The sequence below is a fragment of the Linepithema humile genome, chromosome 1 (assembly GCF_040581485.1).
Source record: "Linepithema humile isolate Giens D197 chromosome 1, Lhum_UNIL_v1.0, whole genome shotgun sequence".
Taxonomy (NCBI): domain Eukaryota; kingdom Metazoa; phylum Arthropoda; class Insecta; order Hymenoptera; family Formicidae; genus Linepithema; species Linepithema humile.
In genome coordinates this window covers 32,300,092-32,327,549 of record NC_090128.1, presented here as the reverse complement: position 1 = coordinate 32,327,549, position 27,458 = coordinate 32,300,092, and the positions used below count along the sequence as shown (strand labels likewise).

At 43.3% G+C, this 27,458-nt stretch overlaps 1 protein-coding gene and 1 long non-coding RNA gene across 2 annotated transcripts in view; one reads left to right on the top strand and one right to left on the bottom strand.

Annotated features, from left to right (window-relative positions):
• Window positions 1-27,458, top strand: part of LOC136999427 (uncharacterized) — a 220,981-nt gene that overhangs the window by 161,846 nt on the left and 31,677 nt on the right. The window lies entirely within an intron of this gene.
• Window positions 13,010-27,458, bottom strand: part of LOC105678057 (Krueppel-like factor 6) — a 28,988-nt gene continuing 14,539 nt past the window's right edge. The window contains exon 5 of the mRNA XM_012377055.2: window positions 13,010-23,050. Within this exon, the coding sequence (XP_012232478.2) occupies window positions 22,875-23,050 (176 nt within the window). The 3' untranslated portion in view covers window positions 13,010-22,874. The remainder of the gene's footprint in view (window positions 23,051-27,458) is intronic.

Sequence of the window (27,458 nt, the reverse complement as noted above, 5' to 3'; positions counted from 1 at the left end):
TAGTGACAAGTAATGATGATGAAAATATTGACATTGAGTAATATTAATTACAAGAAATATTTAAAAATGCATTTTGTTTTCTCGTACTTGTTAAAATACTTCCAAACTAACGGCAAAAGCAGAAAATTCCTCTTAGCTTATTCACTACTAAAAAGTCTAGCGTAATAGCGAATATATTGCAAGATGTACATATTATAAGATATATGTAAATAATATGTAATATGCGGCTCAATGAAAATAAATGACGGGAACTAGATATAATTTTTGGATATTAGGTGAAATTTACGCATCTAAAGTAAAATGTTCAGAGATCGGAAGAGCAGTCCAGCCGCCATGAGTGAATAATGCTGGAACGCGAGATCGCATCGGGAGGGCACGAAGTTAATTCCAGACGAGGAGGACGAAAATTTCGCCGGCAGAACGCGTCGGTACGATTACACCTTCGCAAGATCATCGTTCACGACGACGCGCTTTTAGCCGTAGTGGGTAGTTAGGCTCGTATTACATTTACGCGACGTGCCGCATTAATTTATTATCCCGTAGTCGCGTTAGCCGTGGCTATGCCGGTGCTCCCGTTACAGGCACTAAGGTAATTATAACTCAACTCCCGACACGCGAAACTATGCAAAGCCAATCTAAGCCCTGTACCGATCCGCGTCCTGCACCGCCCCTCCTCCGTTTTCTCCTGTTCCTCGTATCTGCTCCTTCCTCCCTCCACCGTTTCCTTCGGTGCCATCCCTCAGTCTTTCCGTAAGCTTCCCTTCCGTCGTAAACCGACGTCTTAGATAACGAAGATCGGTGTCGTGTGATGGATCGGCGCCACCTTCCCATTAAATTGTGTCCTGCTCCGGCCGGGCGTGCAGACGAAGAATAGCTCGTGTTCCAGCGAGCCGCGACACGACGCACGCGTACTTTTCGTGGGTCTACGGTTTCATTACGCTGAGACTTCAAAGCAGAAGTGATGGATATCGCCTTGTCCGTGAAATCGGCGCGTGGATTGATGGACGACAGTGAACTTTAACTTCTAACGAAAAAAATAAAATAAAATGAGTATTGCTGTTCAGCGGCGAAACCATGTAACTTTCAAGTCAGGAAAATTTTATTTTAAAGCAAAAAGCTTTTATAGCAAAGTCGTCATATTGCATATTTAAAGAGAGAAAGAGAGAATTTTCTTATTCTTAATAAAAATACTGTTAGCACATTTTTTAAATACGATGAAACTAAAGGTTTGGCAATTAATTCTAACAAAATATTGCAAGATCCATTTTATAGATAATTACAGAATTATTCAGATATAATTTTTAGCATACATACGCTCATATTTATCTGAATAGTGACTAGGTTACGCGTGACAATATTCACACGCGAGCAAATCATTAATGAGCGTTACGCCCTGACCATGGAAAGAAATTGCGCGTGCGATTTTCTGTGGGAAAAAAAAAAAGAAGAACGAGGAACTACAAATCGCCGCGACACCGGCGTTAACGTTCGGGGTCGCGCGCCCCGGCAAGCAACGACGGTAACGACCCTCTTAAAGCGGCGTGAAAGTTCGTTTGTCTGATACTTCCGATACATTAAGCCGCGGATTTGTGACTCCGGCGCGGAATTCGGATTAGCAAAATTGCATTTTACGGCTCGCGGACGCATTCCGGGGTACATAAATTTGCCGCGAGACTACGCGCGTCCTCGCTCTTCCCCCGCGTCGTAGATCGATTCCTCGCTGCGCATCGCGCGAAGAACCGCATGCCTCGCTATCGTTTCGTATTTTGCCCAGCGCTTTACGACCGGTGCATAAGTATCCCGATCGAATCTCTATCACGTTCGCGAACGTCCACGGGAGAACTCATGTCGATGACGTGTGACAAGTCGCTGCTCCGGCGATGGAAAATTTTGGTGTAAGTTTATGGAAACGATAAATCTTTAAGGGGATGCTGGAGTTACCGGCCGGACATTATATTTTTTCGAACAAGAATATCTTTTTATTGGTTGCATAGAATTGTAAATCCTTTTGCAGGAGTAAAGTGTACACAAAAACGGAATTCGGGCTGCTCGACTTTATTTGGAAAAAAAAGAATTAATAACAAAATTTGTTTCTATTCATTAATTTCTGTTCTGCTCTTAGGATAACATATTGTATAGAGCTATCTATTTTCGTTTTTTTATAAAAGTTTAACAGTTTTAAGACGCTGAATAAGAGCAGCCCGAATTGCGGACTGCAGAATAGAATGTTATGGAACCATTAAAATTGGGCTGAAAAGTTTAATGTAAAAAATATTCTTGTCCGACTATTTTTACATACGTGTGCGTCCAATATCGGTATAACAGATGAAAAAATAACAGAAGATTAGTTCCAAGATAATATCAGAGAGGCGCTATACAATAATATGCGAATATATACACGCACCACACATACGCATACACAATACATTCATACTTAGATTATGACTTATGCCGATAATATCACTCTAATTTTTAGTTCCATCGAAATGATGGCGCTTTCGCGTCGGAGTTCGTCAGGCACTCCAGCATCCTCTTAAGTCTATACGTTGGAATATTCAAGATGGATACCGAACTCGCGCTTAACTTGAGAATGCATTCGGCCCTTTGTATAATAGGTACATTTTGAAGTAATGATTGAAGAGGGAAGAGAAAGAAAAGTTATACATACGATAATCGAGTTGTAAAGTGTCCTCAGTAGATACAGACATTCGTCAAAAGATATGGTCAGACGGACAGAATTCGTCTACACAATTTTATTCGCAAATTGATTAATTATTAATGTTATTAGAATATTAAAGTATGTGAGTACTTGTACATATTTAGCGTCTATTCAAATTTAATGACTTATATAATATTACAGTTCAAATTTCTAAATTGTGATCTCTTTCTTCGTAGTGCATTTATAACAAATTCCATTACCTACTAATATAGAGCAACTAACATTTTGCGGAAATTTAAATGATTATCTCAATCGAGAATTCTCTGATTATGTACACTGTGCTGGCAATGAGCGCAGAGATGCAGCTGTAAACAACCGAATAACAAGAGATCGATTCTATAATCCTGCATGAAGTGAAATATAACTCAACGCATTAGCTGCAAGCTATCAAGCGCAGCCGAACCCGCTTGACCCGTAAAGCCGTTTGATGTTGCAAATGCAGCGCAATAAAGCCGCCGGCGACGCCGAGAAGCGAGGCTTGATGAAACTTAATTCCGCCTCTCATACATCCGACGATTTTATATTTGCGTGAACGTTGGCATGTTTTATTCAAGGGCGACGATGTTACGTGCCATCTTCCGAGTCTTCGTCTTCCCTCGCCGGTTGGCGGGTAATGCGGATTGCCCTTTCATTCGGAGCTAAAATTTATAGAGGTCCCCGCGGCGTTCCCTTAAGAGAGATTTTAAAAATTCAAAAATTCCTCTTCTCGCGCGCTCGCGCGCGCAACCGTATTAAATTACGCGCGGGCTCGCTCGCGCGCGCCGCTAGCCGGTCCGCGTGGTAGCGCGTCGGCGAGAAATTGAATTATGATGCGTTAAATACGGCGAAAATTAATTAGCTTACGATTTATCTCTCCGTGCATGGAATCGTTGAGCGACTCTAAATCATCAATGATTTAGATTCCTCAGCTTTCGCACGCCAATGCTAGCTTATATTTGATGTATTCAAGCGAGAACCAATCGCATATGCGATTAAAATAGTCTGCAAGAGGCAACAGCGGCGTAAGTCACTTTATATTAAGAGAAATATCCCTCTTGCAATTATAGTACGCTCGACTCTTTAATTTAAAAGGATATACTTACCCTACCTATCTCTTTCTTATAAACGCGAGGAAATTAGACTTGCGGGTAATTTCGATTCGCGTCACGTGTGCGCCCGTCCACTTAAGAATCATTAATGAACTGTCCGTTGGGGAGGAAATTGCGCGTAAGATGCGCTCAAAGACACGGACTTACGAGCTCGATCTGTCTGCCGATATATACTTTATGCGGGCGCGCGCGCCCGACCATAGTTCACTCGGTTCCGAACGATGTAATATCGACAGGCGAGCGTTGTATATCGGGACAGGATTTTCCGTGCCGGCGACGTTATCGACCTAAGGTGCGATATAACGGCGCCACGATATGGCCGCCGTATGTTTTGTCCTGCTCGCGTAACCGGCGAGTGTTCAGCGTGCCGCGGGAGCAGTTCGTTGGATTTTTTATACGGTCCGACCGCCGTAGCCCTGCATTATAGAGGCCCTGCGGGCGCCTCACTGGGAATTATATTAAGGGAAAGACAGCGGAGATGCTATCCCGAGGGAAGCTTCGCGGCGCAGCGAGGCAAGACTTCCTGGAACGTGGAGTCTTCCCGTCTTCCCATCGCGGATCCATCGAACTCGGCTCGCGAAAATTATGCCTGTGCATGCGCCGGAAGAGGTATTAGTCTTCCTACGTGCGCCGTTTCCCTCCAGCGCCATTATAACGATAGAAACGTGCCGTGTTATTCAGCTCGTTTTTCTTGTATCTATATCCAATCGGAAATCTTCGAGGGTTCACTTCGAAAATAAGTTTTAATACCGATGAACAAAAAATCTTTTTTTCGGTCATTTTAAGCGTAATTTAACAGAACTGAATTTAAGGGTTTCTCATTTTAGAAGGAGATTTAAAGCTCGGAGTTAAACAGTGTTACTAAAAAAAATATAGCACCTAATATTTTCGCTACGCACAAATAAATCCCGAATTGTTCAAGCGATCCGTAAATAAATGGAGGTACACGGAGGATCTCGGACATCTCTACACAGATAAAAGAGAGAGAGAGAGAGAGAGAAGGAGAGGGAGAGGGAGAGAGAAAGAGCGATACACCGGTTTACGAACGTCTGATTTCGCATCCTGGAACGGATGGCGACAATATTTTCTAGAGCGACGAAGTGCCAGGAGCAAGAGGTGCCGCATATATACGTAGCGGTGTGTGTATACACATCCGGGCCAGAGACGCTGCCAAGCAAGGGAGGGAATCGCGGGAAAGGATCACGTATAGCGAATGCCAGGCGAGAAAGGGAGAGAGAGAGAGAGAGAGAAGGATGCGCGTCGAAACGGGAGAGCGAGAACGAAGGGCGCACGGCAACGGAGGCGCGAGGATTCTCGAGGAGGTGCAAAGGGGGACTGGAGGAAAACGCGGTTTTCAAAAGGGGCGGGGTAACGCCGAGGGTAGCGAGGGTCACGTTCCGTGGAAGTAACTTGGCCGGCAAAGCCTTCGGGGCTATCAAACTTTCGGCTTGATACATCGAGCCGTGGCAACTTCGCCTTCCCACGTTGCGTTCACTCCTCTCTACGTCCGATCCTGCAACTTTCACTCTCCCTCCACCCCCCCTCCCCTCTCTCTCTCTCTCTCTCTCTCTCTCTCTCTCTTTTCCCTTTCTGTTTCCGCTCTTTTTTTCCGGATAGCGACTGATCAGACCCCCATTGTGATTCGTCGGACTTCTCCGGTACCGACTCTATTTGCGGTGGGCGTTAATACGGCAGATGGGTATTGCCGAAGGGCCAAGGCTCGCCTATCTCGTATCTCATTCCTCGAAATGATCAAGGAATGTACGAACGAGAAGTTCCGCGTAGTTTTATTGGCGGCCGTTTATTGGACGCCGACGAAAGAACGCGAATCGTTGCGTCGGTATAACACATCGATGGGACCTGTCGAGCGAGATGAAAGGTTCATCTGAGAGATTGATCGACGTGGATCTCGATACTCTTTGAGAAAAATTTTGCGCAGGGAGCGATGAAAACGCAGCGCTGCTGCTGTGACGTGTGATGTTTGATGCTCGCGTACATGCGCGCGTGTAAACAAGCCACATTAATTTCGGATTGAATAGAAAATTTAATTCTCTGTGAAAAGAAAATTCCGATCAGTTTCAAAATATCTCTTGAAAAAAGTAATCGTTACAAAACTTTGCGGAGTGGTACATCGCGATTCGGAACGCCTAGAATTATCACTGCGAGAAACTCGCTTGTTAACGTGTACATCACTGACAGGCGCCACTCACGTTTGATCATAGTCAGGTTTGTTCTACTTAACGTTTAAACTACTGTATATCAGACAATCGAGGAACGATGCGCGAGTTATCGAATAGATACAATCATGCTTTACACATACAAAGATACTTACATCTTCTCTACACTGGGAAATGTTTGAAGTGCAAGTTGCTTGCGTAAATTGTTAGACGAAGGCTCCTGCGATTAAGAGATGTCTTTAGATGCTTTGACGCATGCAGCAAGAAGATAAACGATACGAGACGGAAAAAGTAATTAAATAACTTAAGTGCATACAACGCGAAAGGGGAGGTGTATACGTAATCTTTCAAGGAATCCGCGAAGTGGGGAAGGAAAGGACCAGACGCAGCCGGTTGTTAGGCATAAGTGGACACGGCATTCAAGATAAAATACGAGCCTCGCAGTCGGCAACGCGGGTTGGAGCCGTGAGGGCGGTCTATTAGATTATGGGTGGTCGAACAACAAGATTGCGGACGAAGGGGAAAGAGGTCCATTAGTTTCGCCGACCGTATCTTGCGTCGTGTAACTGGGTTAACAATTTGGCGCTCTCGTTCATTGCTTGTCGACCATCTTTCCCGAAAATGCTGAGCAAAGGGATCGGCATTGCGGATGTTTATGACCAGAGCTCAACAAATTATGCAAAACCCTCTTCGTCATATAAAAAAGAAATAGAAAGATGTTTCCCTTTCTCTCTAGAAAACGATTTTTATCTCTCCATTTTTTTTTCTTGTAAACGATATACCTATATTAATGCTTCATTCATGATACAAGTAATAAAAGAAACATTCTATTTTTTTTTTCTAGTCGATAGTTACTCGCTGCATTAGCACGCTGGTGATATCTGCGCACTGCGTGACTTTTTTATACGCTTGATATAGTTTCTATCGATCCGACATCGAGACATATTGAAATGTCAAGAATTCGTATAGCTTCCTCTTTGCAGCCACTATTTATTGCAATATAATGCCGCTATAACAATAGCGCACATATGTACACGTGGCCGCATTGAATTTGACAGAAATTGAAGCCAACTAAATTTATATTTTTTACCGTCGAGATAAAATATAATAGAACTTTTTTTTATACTCTTGTCCACAAATTCCAAGATAAAATAACTTATACAAGACAAAGTCGTGATCGAAATTACATTTGTGTTTGTATTGTAAGATACTATGTGGTTTCGATTTTCATTCGCAAACAATTGATGCACAACACAAAATAGAGGATAACAATTCGGCTCGTGCCGTTGCTGTCGGCTACTCTCTCAGGTCTGTTGTTTATCTTTCGACTGTACATTGAGGTATCTTTGGTTGTTTGGTTGGAAGCGCAAAACGCGGGCGTATGTTTTTTATGACACAAGACAAAAGTATAAGCGGCAGCGGGTTCTGTATTATCGATAATGTACTTTTAAAGACACCAGGCTTTTGCTTGAAAAATCAGCTGCGCTTCAACGTCCTCAGATAAATATTACGAGCAGAGTAAATGAGTCTGCCATAATCGTAATGAGTGTAAAAAGGCGTGTAAAAATTAGTTGCACACTTGTCAATTAATTTGTAATTAATTATTATCGCCATCGTTTTTTATATCATACGATCGCATGTCACCACGCTTCAATCATCTCCGGACAACCGGGAGTTTTTTGATAGTCAGAAAAATTTATCCTGGATTATCTCCAATAGTATCTCGTCGATGTCGGGGTGGCGCAAAAAGACAGCAAGAAAGAAAATGTCGTTTACTCCCTGACTACGACAATATCTCCAAGCGAATACTCGTCTGACTCGTGATTCAAGCACGCGGTAGCATGGATTTAGCGGGCTCACAGGCCGACTCCGTTCGACGCGGGTACGCGAACGAGAAAAGAAAATATCGGGTATCAAATAACTGCATACTAGGTGCGCTCATACCCGGCAGAATTAAATTCCAGTGAGACACTGAGAGCGCGCTGACTTTCCGGGGAGAGCGTCGCACGCAAGGGATAGGTCTGCTATTACACTCCGACGGGCGATGCGACGTAGGCAGGCGGCTGTTTTTTCACCCTGGTCGCCTGCGAGTTTGTGGCATCCGACACCCACTTCCTCTTGATCTTCAGGATCCCACTTCCCTACCCATTCGTTTCCCCTATCGATCCGAAAGACAATTTGAAAAGTGGAAAGAGCGTTGGACATTATTTGCTCGCTGGAAAACTATTAATGTACAAACTGTTTGCTGATGAATAATTAAAGTAAAAAGATACAGACGATATAATATCAAGTATTTATACAAACGTATAGATTGAAATATAAAATAAATTAACATTAATAATAAAAATTATGGTTCAAGGTATTTGATTTTATTTTTAAATATATATTTATGTTTAAATACAAATTTTACAAGAAGATCGCTATTATTTAGTGAATCACTGTTATCTAGAATCACTAGTGATTCTTAGTGCAAATTTTATTCTATTTTTTACGATTAAAAAAGTCATGTTAATTTATACTAGAAGTACAAAATTATAAATTTAGCTTACATAAGAGTTTAACGTAAGCTCTGGAAAGCTATGTCTCGCAAGCAAACGATCAATTCGCGGTTTCTTCAATCTAGTGCCAGAAGATACCATTGTGACCCTTTTAAGTCCTTCCTCGACCATTCTCTGTATCCTGTACGAGCGGCAGTTCTTTAGTTTCAGGGTATCCGGATCGGCTGAAGTGCCTCGGATTAAGCGGATCCGGCTCACCACGCGAAAGGTACTCTCTCTCTCTCCCCTTCCTTACAGGAAGGAAGACGTTTAAGGGTTTTACCTCTTTGCCAGGCACTCGCAATAATTTTCTTACAGTCCGCTAGCCCGTCCGGTTCCTACGTTCTTGGCGGGGATACACTCCGAAAATTTTCCAGCAATTCCGCTGACTGCCGTTAGATACGCTCACGATTTCGCCAAGACAGAGACAAATGTAATCGCTGCATGCCCGCGCAAAGAGTAGCTACATATAATTTTTGTTCTTTTCTTTTTTTTTAACGTAAAATCATGTGCATACTACGTCATACTTTTATCAATCTCGACCACGTTTCGAGCGGCATGCACCAAATAATAACAGAAAAGAAATGATTTCAATTGTAATTAACTCATCATGTAATCAAATTTTCGACATTAATGATGCAAAATGCATTGCTTAGGAACATATTAAACTGTTACGTTTGAGTAAGTCAAATTTAATGCATTAATAATCTGACGCTTTATATGCTACTTTATCAGACGCACAATGACCCTTTAGAATTCAACACTGCCTGTACGAAAACACACGAAACATCGATCATATGAAACAATGTGGTGCCGGCATGTATGTTAACCGCGTTAATACCGCACAAACAAGTTGTTTTCACATACGCCGTTTGCGGAACAAAAGGGCCCCGGCGATTCATGCAGAATATTCTGAGCGGTATACAAGACCATATTACAGTGTGCCGCGTGTACATCCGGACAGAATTGGCTCGCTACGCCAAGAACGTGTTTCGTAGTTGGCGTATTTCGCCGTGGCGTGGAATGCATCGCTTCCGCAGCAAGTGCGGTCCGCTGTTTCGTTACAGTTCGCTTGCAGGTGAAGTATTCATCCTCATCCGTGAGCTGCGTCACGTATCCTTCGCGAACGGCGGGAGGGGAGGAAAGGACCGACCGACCCTAATCCTAGAAAAGAAACGAAGCGAAAAAGGGGTTGGACCACGTATCCTCGGAAGAGCGGAGCGACAATGCTTCAGTTTTTATAATACCTATCCCCCGCACCGAAAGCGTTTCTCTCAAAATAAATGCCTTCCTTTTCAGATTCACCCTCGGATAGCTCGTAACAAACAATGCCGCTTGAGAGATTAATTGCGAATGTTGTGATGCTCTTTGCATAAAACAGGACAATTCAATAGCTTATTTTCTTACCGACGCTTCAGAAATAAACATGTAGTTTAATGTAGCGTAATAATGTATCGTAACAAAAGTTTAATCCTAGAAAATACGCTATTTCTCTCGATATTTTCTGAAAGATAAATATTTCTTTCGAAACAAACATCTCGATAGTTTAGAAATGAGCAATTAACATTTCTGAGTAAATAATTTTTTTCAATTAAAAATAAAAATAAAAATTTGTCAAATAATCCACTATTGAGCGATAAAATTTATGTCGTCATTTCACAGTCGTAAAAATTATGTCGACATTTCATTAATTGCGCTTATTTAAAATAGATGAAATTATACTTTCCGCGTTATTTTACATTCAATTTAAGATGAAAAAGTCCTGATACAAAATCTAGCATTGTTACTCACATATTCAGATCACATTACGCGACGAAAGAACTGAATATTAAAATAAGAAACGCGCTGAACGTCCTAATGGTCACCATTACAATTTGGAAGCACTTTTATATCTCCGGAACGTTTCCGCGGTGTTATTGCTCCATGCTGTAGGAGCGTGTCGCTTCGAAACGAATGACCCTTTTGCTCGCAAAACTTGATATATCCTCCGTCGCTCCTGGATCGTACCGATGGACGAGGGCCAACGGAAACAAACGGGCTGCGAGAAGAGAAAAAAATAAAGGATAAGGAAGAGTAAGGACAGTAAAACGTCCGTTTATGGGCCGATCGGATGAAAAGCCCAGTGAATGCCCCCGTTATATTTCGCCCGGAATAGCTTCGTATCTGGGTGTACGCTGAGACGCTCGTAGGAAAAGGGCACATTATAATTTCCCATAAAACGCTTTACGATGACAAAACGCCGTGAACGTCTTCCTGCCACGGCCATTGGAGAGTTATAGTGTTAGGGACGATTTCGCACACAGTAAAACCGGCCAACTCGCGCCGCACATGTGTAACGTATGAATAACAGCCTTCGTCTCTTTTCCGTTCCGACTGCGAGAACGTAATTTGAAACTTAATTTGAAAATGACTCGCTTCATTATTAGCAGCTACTTGATAACATAAAGCGACATAGAGCTTCATTGAACATATTTGTCAATCAATTAAAATTTATACGTTCCGCGTTTGCAAGGTCAAAATGAAAAGAGGGAGGCGTTATTATAAATGACGATTGGCAAGATTCTCAAATTTTACTGAAAAAACTCAAACGATACATTATTGAAGATTGATTCGATGAAAAAAATATCACAATATTGAATACTTACTTGTCCTGCGCGTCCCTTTCCGGAACCAAACACACGCGCTGACATCTGCGAGAGAAACCACAGCAACAATTTATCGGAGACGTCGGCGGTTTCGAAAGAACGTGGACGCTACTGAAGACGAGGGGACGAAAAGAAGAAGACGAGACGAATGATCGTTCTTTGTTTTTGTTTTTTTTCATTTTTTTCAACAGGAACGTACGTTTATTTTGCACTGAGCAGAAATACAAGCTATTCATGAAAGATGAGGTTACAGCGGCCGCAAGCCCCCCGCCCCTTTCCTCTCCACCCCCGCCATTCCGCCCTTCGCGCGCATTCACAGAGTCCCTTTCGCTTGCCATCGCACCGCAACGCCTTCTCCCTCTCCTCCCGTCCTCCCCCCCCCCTCCCTCCCTCCGCCACCCCGCACGAATCTCACCCTGCTTGAACCTCCCACGACCAACATCACAAATCATTCCCCCGATCCCGCATTCCTTCCCTCACCACCGCCCGAATGTAGAGCAAGATAATAATTATACATGTACATATAATTACATTTGTGCATTATTATAATTTAATATACATAGATGATATATATATTATATCTTAGAAAATAAATATATATATATGTATATATATATATTTATATATATTTCAATATCGCGTTTACTCCATCTTCGTGTAATTCTCCTTAAAAAATAACGATATTTAGAGTACGCTACGGTGTAATATAAGAGCCACCAAGAGAGGAAAGAAAAGAATGAAGAGGAATAAAGTGCTGCGAGGCGGGCCCGAGCCGCTCATTTTCCTCTCTCTCTTTCTCTCTCTCTCTCTCTCGTTCACGCGCGCATTGTATCATGCAGCCTCTTTCTCTCTCTCTCTTTCTCTCTTACTCTTTCTCTCACGCATAGATATATATATACTTTCCCGCCTTTTAATTCATCCAATTTCTCATTCACCCGCGCTATTTCGCTCCTTCGCTTTCACCCTCGCGCACGTTTCTTCTCTCTGTCGTTAACGTTCCTTTCATCCTCTCTTTCTCTCTTTCACCCGAAACACTCATTCGTGAACTGGCTCTCTTTGTCTTGTCGTCTACCCCGCTTGGATACAGCCATTTTCGCGCGATTTCGAGACGGGCAGACGGTTTCCCGGACAATTTTTGCGCGTCGCGTCTTACAAGACAAACGGATCGAAACGGTGGCGATAACGCTGAGTCAAAGGGTAGCTAATGCATAAGCGCGCGTTAATTAGCGTACATTAATTAGTAGACTCTGTACGATTATGAGCGGTCGTGTATCAATGAGGGGCGATGACTCTCCTAACTGAGACGACAGCACGGGTAAAGTAAAGGCTTTGCGAAAGCTTTGCTGAAATTTAGCGATTTTACTTGCGTATTTTCTGCAACATCCCTCCGACGACGTTCGAGTGCAAAACACCGAGTATTCCGCGTTGGCGAACATCGCGAACGACCCACGCACGCGTATTTTCTGCGCGTAGTTTCAATCGCGCTACGGTACCAATTACGAACAAATTAATCGCTCTATCGATAATATTAGCGGATGGGCCGGCCCCTGGCGCTAATTCGTGCCTAATAGTAGGAAAGCCCAGGCTCGACTCGGGCAATTTCACGTTCAATATCGAATCAACCCTCGTCCAAAGCAACCCGGGACGACGCTAAGCGCAGCGGCGCGAATTGAACAGCTCGACCCGCGTAAAATCGAGGAGTTCGCAGTTTGCCAAGTCGAGTGCATTTCGACGACGTTCGTTTTGGCGAGCGCGTATGTCCCGTCGGCGGATCATTTCGTACGGACGACATGCAGGACATAAGCGCTCTTCAGGAGGACTCTTGAAAGCAAGCTCACTCAAGCACGATGAGAAATTCGTTTATTAATGAATTATTTACAAAGCGCGGCCGGCCCGGTCGCTCCGATAGCCGAAGAAGAAGCGTGCGCTTTTCGACAACGCAAAAATCTCTAGGCGGACAACAATTATAAATCGACGAAAACGTCGGCACGCTCGCGCCAGTGAGGGACGTCTTGGGTAACATTCGTTGAGCCGATCCCTCAGCGAAACGTACAATCTCCTCCATCGAAGCTGCACGCGCGGCAATTTCGGGACGAGGTTCCGCGCGGGGGAGAGAGAGGATATGGTCTCTGAAAATAATAAAAATAAAATCACCATCCTCGCGCCATCGCCGGAAGTCCGAAATCGCCGCGGAGCATCACATCTCGTGAAGATATTTGTTCTCTCGTTAAATTCGCGCTTGTTTAAAAATACGCATACGCGAAGATCGGCACTGATCGACATCGCTCACTCCGCGACGCGCCTACGTCGATCATTTAGCGATTCGTGCATACATCAAATTAAAGATTTCATCGCAAATGTAGACAAGAGGCACGCTCGTCGGTGGCGCGGAGCTGTTCCCCTTCTCTACGCTTAATTACATAAAATATAATTAGTTAACCAATCAATCATATGTGTACATAACACTATGCGTAAATAATCTACGTGCTAAACATTTAAACTTAGACACGGCATCTTCTGCTTTTGTACAATCGACAATAGAAAAAGAAAGAACAATGTGGCGGTAGTACCATATAATAATAATAATAATAATATTAATAATAATGATAATAACATTAATAATATTAACTGTAGCGTTCATTAATATAAAGATAATATATATAATAAAGACTCTGCGTAGTAAATAATTTATGTAAAAATTCTGGCGAACACTAAGAAATCGCACATAGTTTGATTCTCGCGTCATTCAGATTTCTAAACACATATGGGCGCACGCACACGCACACAAACGTTATACACACATATGCAAGCAGTTACATACAATTGGCTGTACTTCTCTCGTTTTTGTACATCTTTTACGCTTGTAACATTCGCGTTACATTCGCACTTTCGCATTCGCATTTCGCACACATTCCTCTTTCATCGCGTACAACTCTCTCGCCAGACAGTTTAGCAAATCTTTGCCAAAGCTTCGCTAGCGCTCGCTAATCTTTCGTTCGCATCGCTTCCCTGCTCTCTCTCTCTCTCTCTCTCTCTCTCTCTCTCTCTCTCTCTCTCTCTCTCTCTCTCTTTTTCTGTAGACAAGTGCGAAAACAACTTAACGAACCAAAGAAGAAGGAGGGAAAAAGCGACGCTCGGCGTACGCAGGACGAGCTCGTTTGTATCCCAGAAGACCTTTGACTTTGAACGCGGCATATCTTTCAGTAGCGGGCAGAGCGGATAAGGATCGATAAAACTCGCCAATTTAACGGCAGACAATCCTGGGGCTGAAGGAAAGCGAGAAATTCAACAAACACGAAGCAATTTAGCGCAGCCGAACGACTCGATTTTTATTCTCGCTGGCACTCCCGCGGCACACGCGCGTCGGCGCGAAAACGTCGCGAAACGACTCGGAAAGAGGAATAAAAAAAAAAAAAAAAAAAGAATCAAGTCTCTATGCACATCGCGAAACTACTCGCCTTTCGGGCTCGACTGGCATTACTCTCGAGGGCGCAAATGGTCGCATCCTACGCGGCATCTCCTACGCGTTTTTTTTTTCTCTCACACTCGATCGAGAATCGATCAGTCCTGACTTTGAAGAATTCGTCGGAGCAATCACGCGTCGCATCTCGTGCCCTTTGCCCGTGAACATTTGATAGGACCGTTCCCGTAAATACTAGTTAAAGTTAAACTGGTATTCTACTATCTGCCTCCTTCCCAATTGTAGACAAAGACGGAGAATCAGTTAATTCCTATTTAATTCTGAAATCAGTTAAACTTCCATTAACTTTAACGAATATTTATGGCCACAGCTGGTGGAAAATTCGGAAATTCGGACGAGCTGCGCTCGCGCTGATTCCCTTTTAAGCTCGTATGCACACTCTCGCCCCTCTGTTACATTTTTAGTTTTTTTTTTCTCTTTTTTTTTACACTCTCGCCAGGACATACTTTTCCGAATTGGCGAACCGGTTTTTTTTTCTTTTTTTTTTCTTTTTTTTAAATCGGCAAGTAGGCCTGCGCATAGCGCGATTAGGCGGGAGCGGTGCGTGTTTCTGCGAAAAGTTCTTTCTGTTTTCCTCACTCTTTCGTCCACGAGGCGTTCGCTTGTTTTACAGCGGGACGTTCAATGGAGCTCGACGCTTTCGTCTTTCTTCTCTCTCCCTTTCTTTTTCTATCTCTCATCTTTCTTTACGTCTTTTTTTTTTCTAACTACCAACCATAATCCTAACGGAGTACTCTAATATATAATATACATTTACATATATATATATATATATATATATTTATATATATAATAGCCGATACAAATATCACATGTGATCACCTACTGCGCTCGTTACACGAGCTCGCTACACCTTGTACAAAACGTCGAGTCTTCGAAGTAAACCAGCGCGTCTTTTGGAAGTCGCAGTAAGTTGTTATAGTTTCAACTTTCGGAAAGATCCCTTCCTCTCTTACGTTTTACCTTTTTTTTTAAATTTTTTTTTATTTTTTTTATTTTCAATCTCTTTTACGTAGTTTGCGTTTTTGTCGTCGAGGACAATCAGGTTCCTAGAATCGTATACATTTTTCGCGTTTGTTCTCGTTTAGTTCGGCGGTGTTGCGCGCGACTATCGATTCACCATCGCTGATACGTCCAACACTCGCTTCGTAGCACGAGGGTCGCTAAAATTACTAAATTTAAAAAACATGTACAATCACATCCCGTCGGATAGGATTTGGTAGACAGACTCGAGCTCCCGCGCGTGCTGCCGCACGGTATTATGCACGGCCACGTAGTGGCATCCTCTTGCAATTGATACGTACGAACGACTCGTGGCGCGAAGCGTGTTTACGCAGTGCCGTTAAAGAGGTACGAGAGCGGATATTTTCCGATAGAGGAAGTGGGAAGCAGCCGAAAAGTCCCTCCATCAGCTTTCGGTGGACAGCCCCAAGAAATGTAGTGCGGAACGTTGTTTGTTTTCAACAAAGGTGATCGATAACCACCTGATTTTTCGAAGATGACGATAATGGGACGTTTGCGTAGAGCGAAAAATGTAGAAATCTCACGTAGAAAGTCATTCATTGATATTGAACGCACGTGATTTTTCTTTTTTTAAATAGCTTTACAAGCGCGTAATTGCTCACAATGCTTTTCGTTGTCATATTTCTTATATACTGATAGATAAATGCAGCAGAAAAACGATACAGGTGCGTAATATATGCAGACGGTCATCGTCCACTTCGACGCGAATAAATAGCAGTTGCATAAGAAGAACAGGAAAAAAGCAGGTAAAAGAGAAAAAAAAACGAAATGGCGAGACGGCGAGAGAAAGGAGCGACGACTGCGTAAGCGCGTTCTTTGTTACAATTACGTATCTCAGCGGCAAAAAAAGCTGCGATCACAAGAATTGCTATCGCTTCACATCTCGCATTCGTTTTCTTCTGCACTTTCTCTCTCTCTTTCTCTCTTTCTCTCTCTCGTTCACTCGAATTTTTTTTGTTCGTTTTATCTAGTACAAAATACTCGCTTAAAGATTTTTTCCACGTCTCTCCGCGCTCAAGGGGGATCACACGTAATAAATCACATTATTATAATACGTTAATATGCACAGTTATATAAATAGAAATGTATACGCAACGAGGTACAGAATTCTGGAAAAATGATTTTCGCCGACTTCCACTTGCCCCTGACTTTTCCGCAACGTTTCATTCTCTCCTTCTCTCACGCGTTCTTTCTTTACGCTCGACTCTTTCGCTCCCTCAAAAATATCTTTCGCACTTTTTCTCTCACTCTGCCTCTCGTTACGTGCGCACTCTTCTCATGTCTTGTTTCATGTCTCATTTTTTTACGTACATACACGAAGAAACGTCAATATAATCATCGACAGTAAAGTCCCGGCTAAAACATAGAACGCCGTCGCATGCCTGTATAAAATCCCTAAAAATGCTATCCTACCATGAATTGTGTTGTTGGATGACATTAGTGACTGTGCGATGACTGTCTGTTGGCTCGTTTTTTTTTTCTTTTTTTTTTTTTTTTCATTTTCTTGGCTTTCGTTTTCCAGCTCGACACGTTGACGCGAGGAAAGTTTCACCCCCGACAGAACGCCGTTCGTCCGTCATTGAAGCCGCGTCGTTTTTCGCTGCGCAAGTATTAGGAATTCAATCGGAAACCGAAGAGACTCGCGACGATCGGGGAGCGACCGCACAAGCGAGGCTCGAGAGTCGAGTGTTGATCGAAACTTATTTCTGTCCTTTTAGGCCCCGAGATAAATCGTCTGCCTATTAGTAAATGTGTCTACTCTGATCGATTGTGTCTTGTGAGATGTTGTTTTTTTTTTTTTTTTTTTTTTCCAAAGGAACGCATCTACACGTATACGCCACTTCTCCTATTCGAATCGACTTTCAACTTCTCCCACCATCCCCCCATTTGTCCTTTGCCCCCGCTTTCTTTTTTCCGGTTTCAGATTAAAATTGGAACACTCGGGTGTTCTCTCTCGACTGTTTGTAAATTCTGTCTTAATTTCGGGCCCCGGGTTGTGTTATGTCTGCATTTGCGTTTGACGGCTTGTAGAAATATAGGTATGTTAGTACCACAGTTTAGAAAATGCTCCAGAATTGCAAGTCGCACCTGTTCCCGAGTACTTCAACGAGTGCCTATGTCGTGCACAAGTGTGTGTGTGTGTGTGTGTGTGTGTGTGTGTGTGTGTATGTGTGTGTTTAAAGTGTACGTGAATCATGTATATGAAATAGAGACACGGAGAAGGACGGACGCTTCTTAATACACTGCGCCCTTGATTTTGTTTATTTAACTCGTTGCACGATTTTTACAAGTCTTTAAATGCCAAAGGTCACTTTTTAAAAATATAAGTTATATCATCTTTGTTTTTTTTCTCATTAATCTTTCGCTCTCACGCGTGTTGTCTTTCTTTCTTTCTCTCGCTCTCTTTCTCTCTTATCTTTTTCTCATCCACTTTCACTCCCGGTTCATTCGCATATTGCCACTTATGCTTCCGTATTCACTTTCATCATTCCCCGTTTTCTCATAATTTCTTTCTCGTTTTCTTTTTCTCCCTCTCAATCTCTCTTTCTTTTTCTCTCCCTCTCTCGCTGTTCTTTTTAAGTCTTTCCTCATAAAATCCTTGTATCATTAGTGTAGTACTCATTTTTTTCTTCATTATCTATTTAATTCTTCTCTAGCGAGGAAAATTCCTCAAAAATAATATTAGTTCTATCAGTTCGGTTATCAGTATCGTTTTGAATACGTATTTGGCAATACACGACGTTCGCAATGCATATGCGAAACAGAGAATAATCGATCTCATTTTACAAATTCACTCTTTCTAAAAAACGTATAGAAACTCTATGACAAAAAAAATATATATATATACAATTTTTTACGAAAAAAAAGATTTATCTTACAAAAAAGTTGCAGCAGCACTCTAATACATCGGAAGATGATCCTACTTTGTGGCTCATCTGATTGAAAGGCAGTTTTGGTATAATTTTCACCTGTTAAACTATCCACTCGGATGAGCCACAAGTATAACTCCCCCCAGACTAGACAGGACAACAAGAACGAATAATAAACAAAAGAATACATACAGAATACTGGAAATAATAGAGTAATATTGCAGACGTCTTGGATTGCAGCAAATCGATAATTAATACTTCTTTTTTCTTGTAACTTTATAATAATAGCATCAAATTCTTTTCCTTTCCACTCGTGTGGGATTAAGTGCTTCGAAATTTACGTGATTATAGCTATTTAGCGTCGCGCTCATCGCAGTTCCCTGTTGCCGCGAGTATTTGTTATTTATCCTTAACATTATTATTAAAAGAGGGCTCTTCACGCTTCTCTTTCAACCTGCATTCCGTTCGCAATTTATTTATTTTGCGCGAGGGGGGGGGGGGCGTTTACTATATAAATTTCGCAAAGTTCAATTGATGTTGCCCGTTTTCTTTCGTTAATCTTCGATTCGTTTCTTCTGCTTTCTTCTATGCAAAGCTAATCTAACACGAGTTGCGCCACGTTTTTTTCACATTTGCTCCTGCGTTATCACTCTCACTCTTTGACTCGCACTCTTCCTTTCTTTTAAAGTGTAATTTACAGTTACTATACAACATGACTGAAAATACCTTAGACCACGATAATACAATTATAATCGTACTATTTTTTAATTTTTTTTTAATTACCACTTAATTTTATGTTTTATCTTTTTATTCCTCAGTATTCATCTCGTTTCTCTTGTACGCGAGTATCATAAAACACTTATGTTCACTTATCATACCTCGAACGACGATACTGCTTCTCCTAAAGTTTCTTAGAGTTTTTCTTAGATACTTACATCTCTATCTATGTATAACCATCTACCTACATATATATATGTATATCTATACACACGCATATATATATATATACTTTTTTATTTATTTATATATATATATATATATATATATATGTGCATAAAATTCTCTCTCTCTATGTTTCAAGCACTCTTGGGCGCACACGCTCTATTCTCCGTTCGCCGATCTATTTGTCTGTCTATCTAAGTGCCTATCTAACGATTTAGCTATCCATCTACCTATCTAAACGTCTAGCTATTTTTTTTTTATTCAAAGTATCCACGCTTTCTCTTCCGGTTTCTCAATCAATTCGCGAATTGCACGCGAATTGTCATCCACCGATCCCGTGTCAAGACAACGTGCTCGCGTCGTTTCGCTTAACGATATATATCTACAGAGCTCGTTGATCGCCTCAATTAGAAATGCCGGAAACGTTTGTCGTCCTGACGACAAGGACTGTTTTGCCGAAACAGAACAGACCCTTCTGCGATATCGAAACTCGTCACCCCCAGTTCCATCACTACACGCCTAAATACAAACTAGTGTAGAGATGCACGAGAGCGAATTATACCTGCGTGGTGGACTCTGACTCTAACAAGGATCGTAGTAGCGACCATTATTCTCCACAGTTACTTTCGTTCCGGCGGCCGGCATAAAATTTAACGAGAGGCCGTCGAGATCAGAGACGGGATCTTTCGCGCGGTCATTCCTTCTTCTCTTGTACTACGCGTACTTTTAATTACATCTCGCCCGTCGGAAAAAAGAAGATGTCGGGGGTGGGGGTGGGGAGGGGATGTCGCGAACGCGACGACGACCACGGTATCCGAATATGGCTATCAAAAAGACGTTTGGCTTCATGGCCGTTATATCCTAAGATTGTAAATGCTACATATATATATTTATTTATTCGTAATTAATCGTGAACATGGTAACAAATAATGAAACATTGAAAAAATTGCACAATATACAAACTCAGTGTTCCGCTCGTCTCCTCCCTTGGATTCCCGACCTATACCAGGTTTGGAATATATTCGTGGAAAAAAATGCATACACGCACACACACAGACACCCAAGTACGTATACACGCACGCATCGACGCCCCACGCATACGTAAAACACAGCCGCACACGCATGCAATCGCACGAACTGTCGCCCCGACCCTTCGCCGGCCGGGCACAGTAGGTACGGTATCTTTAGGTTCTACGTGCGTATCAATTAATTTATTTGGCCACTGAACATTTAAAATTTAGTTATTTTCATTCCTCGTCTCCTTGGCTATTTCGCCTCTTACGTCAGGTAAAGTTAGTCTTCTCGAAGTTTTTTTACCTTCTTACCTCGTTTTGATGAATAACGCGCTGCAACGGTCTCGATTTCTTTCGTACTTTTTTTTCTCGATATCGTTGCTGGAATACTTTGTTGCCCTGTTGCGCGCGATACCTTAAATATCGTAATATCAGGATCGATGATAAGCGAGGAGACAATCTCCCGCCGATGATCGTACGCTGTTGATCAACGCGTTCGCGGATACAAATATGATAAAAAGTCGGCCATCCGCCGTCGGTTATGTGCAAGGCAGGGTATCGTCCGCGAAACGCTCGACTGCGTGAAAAGTGCACGAAAGTCTTATGTGAATTATATTGCCCGTATATATTTCCTTATCTACATTGTTTCAATGAGCGCACATGACGAGAATATTAAAAAATATATTTATATTATTTGTATTCTGTTGAGTTTTTCGTGATGATCGTCTCGACAAACGACTCCCTTACTCGCACACATTCCGAGTCACGCTGCAGCCGAAGCAGATCGCGAGGGGAAAAAGCCGTCTACACTTTCCACAAGCATGCAAAGTTCGGAAAAAACTTTCGTAAAGATAAATAAAGCGCAGTGTTAACCATAACGATCGAGTAATAATTATCTGAAAGCCGGAGTGCGAATTGGCATTGAATAAAAATCAGTTCTAAGTAGCGAAGCAAAACGCGATCGGATCTCGCGCGTCTGTAAAGCTTCTTTGCGATCGGACTATGCATAAGAAGCGCGGCAGAGTCGGCGGCGACCCGCGTTGTAATTCGCACTGTAAATTCGGGATTAGCAGTCGGCGCGGCAAATCTCGTTGCCGTCAAAACTGGTCGAAATCACGTATTCAATTACCACGCGTCGCGTTCCGACTCTCCCGCTGCGTGAGAGCGCGAGTCCGGACGCGTCGAGAGATTCGCCGGGTGGGTCCGTGAGTGCCGCGCGTGTGATTTTTAGCCGCGAGTGGCCCCGCGGAACTCCCGAGGAAAAGCAAGAGAAAGGAAATAACGTTTGGCACCGACAGTCTGCATTATTGTCCTCGCGAAATCTACATTTTTTGTCTCTCTAGTTTTTAGCGTGCGCGCGACGCCGCTCGCGACACCCAGCGTATCTCGACGCGGTGAACGCGACACGACCGTCGACCCTCGACCGTTTTGGAAAAGGTGAACCGATTTGTGGTAACAGCGTAGAAGCGCATTTTCGATGTTACAATTCAATCGCGAACGAGTACCAGCTACGCGCGCTACGACGACGATTTGAGGATCGGCGAAAACTTTAGGCTTTCTCCGGTCAGCTTCTCGTTTGCGAAGACCTCCGGTTGCGAAGTCGCAGCTTGAAATCTTCGACGGTAGCGCTGATCTTAGAATGTAACGAATTGGCAGTGATTGACGTTTCTCGTGCGAGACTTCTCGGGCGACTTTTTCGTTTATGCTCCCTTTACCCGGAGGCTTCTCTCTACTTTACACCGGCTGCAGTCTCGCTGCTGGACCATTACTGACCGTCAATGTTTCCGCCTCCTCAAACTCGCACGACTTAGCGGGATCGAAGATCTTTTCGCGCTTTCTCAGCTCCTCAAAGACGAACGTCGCTGATCACTCTTCTAATTTTTGCACCTTTCGCAATTTCGAAGAAATATACATCATTTCAAATGTGTAATTTTTTGGGGATTTTGACAAAGTGCTTTTCTTTAGCTTATCACGTCATTCGATGATTTGTCGAGCTTCCTTTCGTTTCGTCTTCACAGATTGTTTTAAACGCGAATTTAATCTTCGATCGCCTTCAGACGGCGTTTCGCTATTCATCGATCTCCTTCCACAGCGATCTTTGACGACGAGTTTCCGTTAATAACGGAAGTCTAGCGTCTCGTTGCAATCACCTGATTACAGCCGCTCCCGTAGAATTCGCGTTGATATTCGTTTATCAAGTGTGGACATTCGATGGTCGATTTCTTTTCACTTGCGGCATGCTGTCAGGCGATCCGTAAAGATGTTAGATCGCGTGAACCCTCCGCGCAGATGTCCCCGCGATCTTCACGAGGAAAGAATCCCGGCGGTCCCGATCGCGGAGTGTGACGCGCGACTGGGACCGTCCACGGAGACGATTGATTACACGTGTCTCTTCATGTGGAGAGCTAGATGGTCGCTGCGGGAGAAGCATCGTTCGCAATGCCTGCACTTGAACGGCTTCGCGCCGGTGTGCTTGCGGTAATGACGCGTCAACTCGTCCGAACGCGCGAATCGCCACTCGCAGCCCTCCCAGCTGCATTTATACGGTTTCTCTCCTGAAACAGAACAAAGGGGAAAACCACATTAGCGGATCTGGCGACGTTTAATCATCCGATGGTTGTGGAGACAATCGTGGCGGATTAAGTATCGACCATGTTTTCGACACGTTGCTGTAAAATTCTAATCGCTGCCAGACGTGTTTCAATATTCACGATTAACAAACAGATGTGATTGTTAATAAAATATTTGTAGACAATAAATAAAATTATATATTGATTAAAATAAATTTTAAAAATAATATTTAATAATGTTAAATGTTTAACAGACTTTCTTTTTAGATATCGAAAAACTGATGTTAGAGAAATTGAAGTACATCGGCAAAAAAGATGTGTTAAGTTTGTATTTTAAATATCGTTAATTTTTATAAAATAAATTATAAATTCTTATAAATCACTTTTTTATATAAGATTATAGATTACTATGCGCCATTCCAAACTCTAATGTTTATTCCCTATAATTGCGCTCGCTTAGTTTCGACAAGCCATTGTCAATCAGTAGTCAGTTTCAGCAGAGTCTAATGCTTGATAATGCCCGCTTGCACAGAGATAAGCGTAACCGCGGAGTATACCGGTCGCCTACTTGAGAAAGCTCGTTCGTTCAATGTTATGATGTCGGCACCGAGGGGCTTCCTTGATCGCGGGATAGTAAACGTAACGCGATAGGCATAAGCTCATAGAGCAAACCTGATTCAATAGATTTCCACGAGATGATACGAGGATTGGACGTTATTATCCTCCTAAACAGGCTATCAAAGACAATGAGTAGTATCTAACGTCGTTAACTGCGACGATGCGCCGGCGACGGGCATTTGTGTCCGACTGCCGGCGCAATAACAACGACATGCTGCGCGCGCGGGCGACAAGGTACAAATCCCCGCGTTGCAAATCCGCGGTAATCCTCCGGGGATTGTCGCGCGGCGATTGAATCTGATTTAAAAACCCATATAACCCCGAAAAATCCGGACAATACCGCTCGTCCATCGGGCCCTGATTCGCGACACGCGTGAAACATTAGAATCCGCAAAAAAAACAAAAGAGAAAAATGAAAAGAAAAAAAAAAACATATATGCGACGTTGAGACAGCGCGCGGTTCTTGCTCATCAGACGAAATGAGAGGGGGAGAGAGAGAGAGAGACCGTTATTAAGCTACTAAATAATCCATTTGGTAATATAGAAGGCGGCTGACGTTGATTAGGCCACGGCGGAGAAGAGACAATGCGGGGTCACCACCTGTGGCGCACGATGTTAGCAAGATTAACAAGCTGAGGGAGTTTGCAGCGCGGAAAGAGAAGCGGGCTGCGGTGGGGGTTGTTGAATCGGAAGCCGCGGGAACGACTGCGAACCCCATATTCGCCGCTGAATCGCGGCTCGTCAAGGGGTGGTTAATGTTGCGCCGCCCTCGCTGACGTATCGCGACTCATTGACCTCGCAATAACAAACGATTCCCTTCTTCTCCCTCCGTGCGCCGTAATGCAGACCCTACAGCGTATCGTTTTCTTTCGTTTGATCTTTCATGTGTGCTTATAAATTATAAACCCTTGTTCTCTTGGTTCGCGCTCGATTTTACAATCCGAACTCTTTTGTAAATCGATTGAAAAACAAATCTCGCCACCTACGCCACCTACGCTTCGAAAGAGTTTAAAGTCGAGTTTTAAAAACGTTTGCAAAGAAACGTGATAATTTTGAAATTAAGTTAGAAAACCGCTACGACGATATACACAATTCTCGGCCTAGCACTTGTGGATTCGGTGCGCCGACTAGTGGCAACTGTTACGAGCCCTTATGCTTGTCGTTCCGAAAGGGTTAATAAATTTTAAGGGATAATGATAAATTATGGCTGGCGCGAAAGAAAAAGCTACAAGCGAGCTTTGTCCCCTTGATTTAGACTTTCGGAGTGTCCGTGCAGACATGTCTCTTGTCGCGATCTAGATACGTCCGTTGTAAAGCACTTTGAGCTCGCACTGAAATACGATCTTCTATTATTTTTGTCAAGGTACAAAATTTATCGGGCATATCCGACTGCATCTAGGAACTGATGCGCGAGTATATTTCATAACACCGCCGTCGAGATAAAAGTAATACAAATGCGTGTATAAAACCCCGGAGAGGAACGTTTAACACGTCGCCCTCCCGCGGCTTTCATAAATCCGAAAAAGAGGCGGAATCCTCAGCTCCACAAAGTGCTGTTTTTAGATTGCCGTGTCTGTTTGCAAGTTCGCGTAGGAGGTTGTAATTTAAATGTAGCGTTTTCTCTCGTTTATATAAACGCGCCGCATCTAGAAAAGTACATGTAACAGATTGCATCATGAGATTGTATTAATCTCGGTCGCTGCTAACGAAGATACTGCGATCGATGCCTTTATTAAACAAAAAAAGTATATATTTTGGAAATATTTTTAACAATTTTTCACAACAAACGAGGCAATTAGGAATGTCACAATCACAGCATCTCCTAATATATAATTCGTGTAATATTTAATATTATTCTTCAGCTGGCTAATTTCGTGATGGAAACATTCTAAAAAAATATAAAGCACATGGTACATGTGCATATTCATTTATAAAGTTATTATCTTCTATTGCAACAATAAATATAAACTCATTTTAGACTGCAAAGATACGCATAATCATAAGCTCCCGTTTTCAGTAAAATCGCGGCGAACATTTCCAAAAAAAAAAAAAAAAAAAAAAAAAAAAAAAAAAAAAAAAAAACCAGATACAAATAGTGATTCAATATTTAAGAAGTACATACTTTTTTTCCATTACACAATCACAATGACTGGTGCAACTGACGTTTTCCCGAAACGATATTCACTGCCCGAAAGGAGGGGACGTAGGAAAAAAATTTATATCGCGTTTCGGTCTCTACCAAAGTTGTTCCGCGGCGGGTTACTAGCGGGATCCCCTCTTTCCCACCGAGTTTCTCATCCCCGAGTAGAAGGTGACGACGACAAATCCAGCCGGGACGTGGCGACGCATAACCAAATCCGTCCACCTCTCCCTCCACTCCCCCATCTGCACTCAACCTCCCCCGACTGGCTGCTTCCGGCGTCTCCGCCAACGACACCCGACGTTCTAGGAGGCCGCGACTCCTCGGAAAATACGGCACACGTACTTGACGTACCTCACACCGTTCAACCATCCCACTCCTCTCATCCTTTGCGTTTCGAGAAAACCAACCCCCAGAATATCCCCCATCCGCTCGCCCCGTCGCCGCTCTGCCCTCCGCAACCAGCCAGAGAAATGGCGACACGAATGCGCCTCGGCCCCTTTCGCGAGGGCGGGAATTGCGGACTCGCGTCGGGAAGGAAATTCCGGGAGCGATAAGGATAAACCGCGACGGAGTGGAAGGTGCCGGCGGCGCGTGTATTACAAGTGACCTGGCTGGCGGAGAGAAAAATTGTCGTCGAGACTCCACGGACTATTGGATCGCCGCGGTATTTCCGAGAGAAGAATACTTGTAAGTTTCGCGAGCTGTCGACGCGCGTGTGCAACGCCTCGAGGAAATGTCTTGCAATTCTCAATTCACATCGAGCTCAAACATTGTCTATGTATGGAATAGGTACATATTTACTGTTATTGTATATATTCTCCGATAAATGAGGAGGGAGCTGTTATCATTTCACCTATTTAGTTTATATAAAGTGATTAGTCGAAATTAACTACGCGTAACAAACTACGAGTTAATAGAATTCATATATGCTCCGGGCGCCCATACACGTCATTGAAAATATACTCCCGGTAAGAGAATTGTTATCGCAACTTTTAGAATCACGAAGAAGGTACAGTAATTCTGACAAAAAAGCTCGTCTCGAACAAAAAGTCACCAAGAATCAAGAGGGGGGGTTAAGCGCGAACATGAGGTACGTAGGAACGCGCACATTCGCCGGAGGTAACGCAATTTTTCCAAAATCTCCGGCACAGCGCCACGCGCGCGCGTAGTGTTCGATTCTACGAGCAAATTAAATTTTGCGTAGCCATGGTGACCGTGTGGCGTAACGTTTTACACAACCACAGGCGTTATCGCGAACGCGTGCCCCGGTCCGGTTTCGACGCGCATGAGCATATCACGGCGCGGGGCTGTCCGCGTCGGGGTACACGCGAACGACATGTATGTGCAACGGGCATTGCGCATTTTATCGCCGCATAATGGCCTCCCAGTGGGTTCGTTACCACCTATGTAATAAAGCCATATTAAACAAGATGGCTTAACGCGTTAACTCCCCTTTCCCCTCCTCAGGCCCATCCCATTTGTCCCCTTCTCATCCCTTTCGTACGCGCCGACAACGAACGTTGCTAATTGATGTGGTACGGAAAACCGCTCGTACCCTCGCCTTCGTGTCGCTCTAGGCATTCTTAAACGCGCACCGGAATGCATTTACTTTCCAGACTTTTTCTTTTCGCA